The sequence below is a fragment of the Acanthochromis polyacanthus genome, chromosome 20, assembly GCF_021347895.1.
Source record: "Acanthochromis polyacanthus isolate Apoly-LR-REF ecotype Palm Island chromosome 20, KAUST_Apoly_ChrSc, whole genome shotgun sequence".
In the NCBI taxonomy this organism is placed as follows: Eukaryota; Metazoa; Chordata; class Actinopteri; family Pomacentridae; genus Acanthochromis; species Acanthochromis polyacanthus.
Window position 1 is genome coordinate 24,982,389 of NC_067132.1, and position 7,694 is coordinate 24,990,082.

The 7,694-nt window shown below is 36.8% G+C and overlaps 1 protein-coding gene across 1 annotated transcript; it reads right to left on the reverse strand.

The window, feature by feature from the left end:
* Positions 1–556: 556 nt before the first annotated feature.
* On the reverse strand, positions 557–5,527 carry rbis (ribosomal biogenesis factor). The gene is made up of 5 exons (XM_022214943.2): positions 5,447–5,527; positions 2,858–3,222; positions 1,422–1,537; positions 1,190–1,306; positions 557–1,093 (listed from the first exon to the last, which is right to left on the reverse strand). The coding sequence occupies exons 2-5, from the start codon at positions 3,198–3,200 to the stop codon at positions 1,025–1,027; spliced, it is 645 nt and encodes a 214-aa protein (XP_022070635.1). The 5' UTR covers positions 3,201–3,222; positions 5,447–5,527; the 3' UTR covers positions 557–1,024.
* Positions 5,528–7,694: the final 2,167 nt, after the last annotated feature.

A 7,694-nucleotide genomic window follows, 5' to 3' on the forward strand; every position in this document is an offset into this window, starting at 1 on the left:
CAGATGGAGCCCAAAAAATCTATACTTCATCTTCAGGTGCCCTTCTCATAGAAATGACAGCGTGACGCCCTGAAACAGAGCTTGTTCATACACGGGGAAGATGAAAGATCAAGAACACCTGACAACATAATGCAGTCCAACGGCACAAAATACACTCATATGAGCTGCATGCTACAGAAAATAAACCCCGTTTCCCTTACATGTTGTATGTTTGACCGGGTGTTTGTCTGTTCTAACACTATTTCTACAGAAATATCAGCATTTAACAAAGGAAACTGCTACTTTTTCATGTTTCAAATGAGGACCATAGGTACCAAAACTCCTTCATCTTTACGAACAACAGTCACGATGTTCTCCTTTGTGGATTCATTTGCACTAAATCAGACGCATCAAAGGCATGAAGAAAGGTGTGAAAACCTTGAACTGGCATCCAAAACAAAATTCAAAGAGGGCACGACCTGATTGTGTAATTCGTTTGAAAATGTCGCAGTTTCAGAATTATGAAGAAGGCCCTCATATCAGATTTAATAATGAAAGGAAAACACATCAGACTGTCGAGTTTTGATTTGTTCACTGTTTAATCATTCCTGCATATTTTAGTTCATCTTTTGTGACAGATTTGGATTTAAAGACCAAAAAAAAAAAAGATTTCATCCATTTTTCCAAATCGTTTCACATTTTATAAAGAAAAAAAATCTCTATTGATAAAGAAAATAAGAAGCAGATTAATCAGTGATGAAAACAATAATTAGTTGGAGCACACATTTTTACACAACAGAATATCCATCAATAAAAATACTAAATATTCTATCTTTTCTGAGACAATATCACAACTGACAGTGCAACTGTCAATTATTAGATTTTTTTTCTGCACAGACTATACAGAAATTCTGAGGTACACATTGGGTTTTACCATCATGCTATTACACTGCAGCTTCTTGTGATTTTTGCGGCTTCCATTTTGACATGAAATGATGACAGATGTGAGGAGTAAGTGTTCATGATGGTCCTTGTTGGTGGTCCATTATAGCTGAGAGAAGAGTTGAGCAGCGTTATCTACATTTACAGCTTCCTTTGGTGGCTCTTTGGCAACCTATCAAGCCAAAATATACATATTATTAATTACATCAAGAAAGCTAAATGTTAAATGATGAAAAGAGTCATAAATGTTCACCATTTCCTTCTCTACCTGTGTTTGTTTCTTTGGTTTGGGAGCAACAGACTTGGAAACGCTCGTAACATCCCTCTGGACTTCGGTGAAGATTTGATTCAGGCTCTCCACCTTCTCCTTTTTCCCTGCCTTGATCTGTGAAGCCATAAATTATGCTATAGCGGGTGCAACAGGCGCTGCATATAAGGCAGGAATGCATAATGCATGTGCAAAAGTTCGGAGGGGAGAAAGAGACGAAAAGAGATCTTACGTGTTTGAGCGCCGTTGTGACGGGCTTCGCTTTGTTCTTGCTCTTCGAGTGCTTGCTTGCCACTTGAAAGACGCTCTTCTGTTTTTTTGCTTTTTGTTTATTCTTCGCCATGTCACCTGGGGAGAGAACACCAAGAAGCAGAGACGTGATTAGCAACACCTAAAAAAACTAAACACATAAAAAAATAGTGGCAAAGTTAGTTCATTTCATAATTTAATTTAAAAGATGGAAATATATTTCATCTGCCCTATAGTCACTACACATACAGTGAAATATTTCAAGCCTTTTTTTGTTATAATTTTGTTAAATATGGCTTATAGCTCATTAAAATTTGAACTCAAGTAAAATCAACCCAAATGTCCAGCTTCTCAAAAATCTGTTTGTTTATACACTCGATACTTGGTTGGGGCTCTTTGAAATACTCCATCAGTGCGTTGTGGCGTGGAGCCGATCAGTCTGTGGCGCGGTCGAGGTGAGATTGAAGCCCAGGTGTCTTTGATAGTAGCCTTTAGCTTGTCTGTGCTCTTGAGTCGGTGTTCTTGAGTCGTTGGATGGGTTCAGGTCAGATGACTCAGCTGGCCAATCCAGCACAGTAATACCATGGGCAGCATAGCATTTGCTGGTAGCTTTGGCACTTTGGCAGGCACTAAACCTCGCTAGAAAAGGAAAGAGGCATCTCCATAAAGCTTCATAGCAGATGCAAGCATGAAGCGCTCTAAAATTACATTGATTATGGACTTAATAAGACGGTGCAGGCCATCGCCGTCAGTTGACATGACACACTGGGCTTCAAACACCTTGGATTCTGTGCCTCTCCGCTCTTTTTTTGTGGACCTTGACTCCCAAATAAAATGCAATCTTTACTTTCATCTGAAACGACGACTTTGGACCACTAAGCAACAGTGCGGTTCTTTCTGAGCCAGATCCGGAGTGTCTTGATATGAGGAATGCAACAGCTGTAGCCCTTTTCTTGAAGACATCTTTGTTTGGTTTGTCTTGCCGTACTGAAACCAGGCTCAGTCCACTTTTCGTGAAGCTTTCCTGAGTTTTGAATGGACTTTTCTCGACAGTCCTTGTTGTTTGTGCATCTTTTCCTACCACACTTTTAGGTTTATTTCTTCTGTACAACTATTAATTCAACTGTCTTGATACCTATGTGTACTAATCTAGACCAAGGTAAACACAGTATTTCTGTATTCCAACACCTCTTTAAAAAAGTTGAGCTCTGGGCAATGATTACCAAAAATAAAAATGCTTGAAATATTTGATTTTACGTGTAGTGAGTCTAGAATATATTCACATTCTCAAAACCCTGAAGAAAAATATTGAACTTTTTCACAATATTTTAATTTTCTGAGATGCACTGCAACCTTTTCAAATTAAATTACAGGGAAAAATGAACTTTTTCCATGAAATTCTGGTTTTCTGAGATGCACCTGTACTACGAAAGTGGCAGTAGTAGCCCTTCTCCTGAATCCGTCTGTGCGCTGTGGCTCTTGACGCAGTGACACCAGTCTCTGTCCACTCTTTGTGCAGCTCTTCCAAGTTCTTGAACGGACATTCCTTTAAAATCCTCTCGAGGCTGCGGTCATCCCTGTTGGTCGTGCATCTTTTCCTGCCACACTTGTCTCGTCCACTCAGCTTTCCATTAATGTGCTTCGACACGGAGCTCTGTGAACATCCGGCCTTTTTAGAGATGACCTTGTGTGGCTGACCCTCCTTGTGGAGAGTCTCGATGATCTTCTTCTGCTCGGCTGTCAAGTCAGCAGCTCTCCCCATGATGGCAGTGGCGTGTGCTGAACTAGACCGAGAGATACACGGAATTTACACTGTTTAAACAGTAATTTACTCAAATTTAAATACTCCCATACCTTGACACGTTCTATAAAAAAAAAAACTTTTGAGCTGTAGGCCATAATTATAAAATGTAAACAAAAAAATGCTTGAAACAGTTCGTTCTACATGTAATGAGCCTAAAGGGTCACTGTATTAATTAACTTGTTTTGTAGATGTAGCAGTGCCTTTCAGTTTTTGCTGTGAGAAGCCGATGGCAGTCTTTTTGGATACAGATTCACTTCTGTAGCCAATCCCAAAGGTTTTTCTTCACATTTTTTATGTTCTTTTCCACCAGTGTGGTACCAATAAAACTGGCACTATTACTAGTTCTCCTAATGATAATAGTGATGAGTGATGGGAAACTCCTTGCAATGCTGATTGCAGAATAACTGCCTGAAACTTAAACTGTTATAGATTCCTCTTCAGATAAACCCCTGGCAAAATGAACATAATGAAAAAAGAGTTACTGCAGTGACAAGAATTTATACATGCAAGAGTTAATGTTGTGTGTTTTACTTGAAAGAAAATTGCTAGCCTATATCTATAAAAACACAGATGAAAATAAGTTATTTGTTGTTTCCAGTATGCTGCATTCAAGGATGAGGACAGCAATAAGACAATCTAAGAGGGATGGATTTTAAATGATTTCTTCTTTTTTTTTGAAAAAGTAAATCAGCAGTTGCTTTTTTATTTTGCACAATGCGCAATACACATAACTTTATGTCTTTGATAGCAAAGATATGTCTCATTGAATTGTTTTGTCGCCAAATAATTATGACTACAGAAATGTTTGCAGTTTATAGCATTATTAGACATGTTAAATAAGTTTAGACTGTGTTTGGTATGTCTAATATTCTTGTTCACAGGTGGAAAATACTCTTAAATCATAACTAATAGAAGGATTTTATATATGTAAAATAAAAATATCATCACTTTTTCAGTCACCATATGGCAATGATCCTAAATATAACCCTTACAAAGGAAATCACATATTTTGAATACACTATTAACATTTCATTTACGTTGTAAGGGCTGCAATCACTTTTTATCAGGTGGATAACTACATTACGAGGGCTGAATTGTTCCTTTAAAAGGGTCATCCCTTCACTCATTTCTGCAGACCAGATTTAACAGAAATATTTATAGCATAAAACATGCATTTTTATAAAGATCTCTTTTAAAATTTTGCTTGATGTGTGCAATTCTAGATAAACTCTTGAATAAAAAATGTCTGGCCCACTTTGAGCAGGTTTTTGTTGGACATTGAGATTTGAGGCTATGTGTGAATGACAATATCTCAGGAACTACTAAAGACAAAAGATATGTTTTTAACGTAATTCCTCATCCTGCCATTGATTCAGAATCTGCAATACTGGACAAGCAGATTAAATAATCATTGCTTATGGGTGAGTTGAAATATGAATGAAAAAGTTGAAGCCATCATAAAATGTCCCATCTGTAAACACATATCAATTATGAAATACTCAGTCACAAAAATGGGAATATAAATATTTCTGTTTAACTTTAATAACCAGTTAAGCAGATTTGACCGGGGTTGGCCACAAAATCTCAAAATATAACTGAGAAAGTTCATTTTCAAACAGAGAAAGTAATTGATTTATTAATCTAAACTTCCACAGACACCATTTTCAATATCGGCAGTCTATGACAGAAAGAAATTCAAGCAAATCAGAGATTGTGGAGCAGAAGGCTAATGGTGATTTGACATAGAATTAGTTATTTCAGCTGGTACAAATGACTGAATTTGTTACAATCCAGAGCACAGAGCAGGTAAAACAATGCAGAGCCATGAGGAAACCTGCAACATAGCTCAATCATTGTGACTGACAGAAGCAGCTAAATTAACGGGACAATATAGCTTTATTAGCAGCTAGAATCAGTTTTTGGCATAACAGCCCCAGTTTTCCAACAAGGCATCTAGGTTTAACAGTGAATAAATATCAAAAACAGTTTAAATGACTTTCAAAATGCTCCCCGCATTCCTGTGGGTAAACATTAGATAAAACAACTCACGAACATCGGCATGTTGTTGTGAGTTACCTTTCTTCCTGCTTCACAAAGCTGTCATTTTCGAATTAAATTCAATATTTATACTTAGTGGTGTTAGTTTACACAAAACAGACAAACAGTAGTACAGCTCAAAGACAAGAAATAAAATATTTGCAGACCTTTTTATCTGAAGAGCGGCGTTAAAAATGCTCCTGTGCGACAACAAACGTGCTCTATTCGTGACGTCATTCGCATGCGACAGCCGCTGACTTCCACTTGTCTGCGGAGCGGCAACGTGAAAGGTCTCAGCTGGTAACAAATATTTTAAAAACACAATGTGTACACGTTGTCTCTGTCTGGTACCTTTTACCCCTGTCAAAAATAGAAGCTAGAGGTCACACTGGAATAAACTGACACCTGTACAGGGAAACGTTACGGCGTTTTAGAGGCTTTTAGAAGCATTAGAGTACAATTGTAAAACTTACATACATGTAGAAACAACAACAGAAAGGGCTGCTAAAGACAACAGTTAGGATAGTTTTGTAAATACTGACGTAATAAATGCAAAGGTCACACATATTGGCAACAAGTGTAGTGCCTACACTGCAAAAATGGCAATTAAGTGAAAGTCAGGCAGCAGTACTGAAATAAGATTTAAAATAAATAAAAAAAACAAAAATAATAAAAATGTAAGAAAAAAGAAAATAATGATAAATATCTGTAATTTTTTCACTGATTTAAATAAGTCAGTGTCATTTTATGCTCACATACTGTCAAAGAAAAAACACAATTTATGGGCTTGTTTTTTGTTTTTATTGTCAATATGTAAGTTATTACTTTTTTCTGTCATTTTACTAGATATCTGTAAAAAAAAATTTAAAATGGGAAAAAAATCTGTTAAATAACGCTTTAGGAAATGATTTACCTATTTTTCTTTCAAACTACAGCAGACATCTGAAAATTGTTTATTTTTTTAAATGCAGTTAAAATAATGCAATTTCGCTGTCTTTTTTAATGTTGCCATTTGTTATGAAATCGGTTTTTAATGTAGATGTTATTTACAGTTTTGGTCTGTTTAACAGATGACATGCACATTTTTTGTTTGTTTTTCTCTCTCTGTGATTTCACAAGTGATTAACTGTAATTCCCCAAAGGAGAGAAATTTGTAAAATAATAGTTAATTGTTCAATAAATTACAGTCAGAAAATGTTTAATACTTTCATACAATGTACTACTGAAATTTAACTCTAGGGAAACGTCCACCATCTGAAAATGGCTGAGATTCTCTCTATGCAATATTCACCTAACTGTATTCTGATTTTATTTAATTTGGTTTCTGAATGTTGGGCAAATTTGTTTGCACATTAAAGCTGCATAGGGAGGAATTATCATGTTCTTTAATCAGCCTTGTAATCTCACTGAAGGACAGCAGGTGGCACCAGAACACCACTGCAGCTGTGTTCACTACCGACTAGGATTTACTAAATAACCTCAATATGTCATTGTTCAGTGAGCTGGAGCTGCCACTAGGATGCAATCCAACAGTTGCTGTAGTGAAAGACATGGGATTCTGATTGTAATCATAAATGGGAGAATGGAACCATTATCCACCAATGCATTTAGTTATTTCAGTCTGAAATGCTTTGAATCCACTATTTTTTCTGTCTTACCACATTTTGAAGCACACTCATGATATATATTTTTTGACTTAAGTGTCTTTTAAATATTTTTCATGCCAGTTTTGCACATTTAAGCGTATTATAATATGCTTTGTGTCTGGAATATGTAAGATATTTGGACCTTTTCAGTTTAATTTCCTTGCCTGCATGTGTGAGCATCACTGACAGAAAATAGTGCACAAAAGAGACCTTCAGTTTTTTCATCTGCCTTGCTGAGCTGTGCAGTCAGATAACTCTCCCGCCCTGTTGTGTGTTACATGTACATGCTTTCCATGAAATAGATTCTGTTGTTTGTTGGCTCCAATCTTGCAAGAAGAAGAGGACACATCCATGAGCTAAAATATTGAAGACAGATATCTATTGTTGTGCACAGTTCGATTTGTTACACTAAAAATCCAGTGAATTATTTAATGCCCCTGTTGGAATGAACCTAACACCTTCATCAGCTTGAAACACTGGTGCCAAGTGATGTTATGCAATAACTCTGTGTGCATGGGTTTTTTTCAGCTTTTGCATGAATATATTACACATTAACAAGGCGGATGTGTGTATAATGTAGCAGCTTTCAGTCTGATACTGGGTTTCCTGACACTTTAAATGAAAACGCGCTCATCATCACGTTGATCGAGGAATACGCAGCGTCTTACTGCTTGTCAATGGAGACTTCAGAGAGAGAGAGAGAGAGACATAGGGAGTGAGTGAGAGTGAGAAAGAGAGAGAGAGCGCTCCTCATTGATCCACAGTGTTG

Bases quoted from the DNA above. Each gene is read 5' to 3' on its own strand.
- rbis (XM_022214943.2), bottom strand. From the start codon at position 3,200: ATGGGGAGAGCTGCTGACTTGACAGCCGAGCAGAAGAAGATCATCGAG. The intron at 1,538-2,857 runs GTGCATCTCAGA...TTCTCTCCCCAG, and splicing joins CTGCCACTTTCGTAGTACAG to GTGACATGGCGAAGAATAAA. The intron at 1,094-1,189 runs GTAGAGAAGGAA...TTGGCTTGATAG, and splicing joins AACCAAAGAAACAAACACAG to GTTGCCAAAGAGCCACCAAA.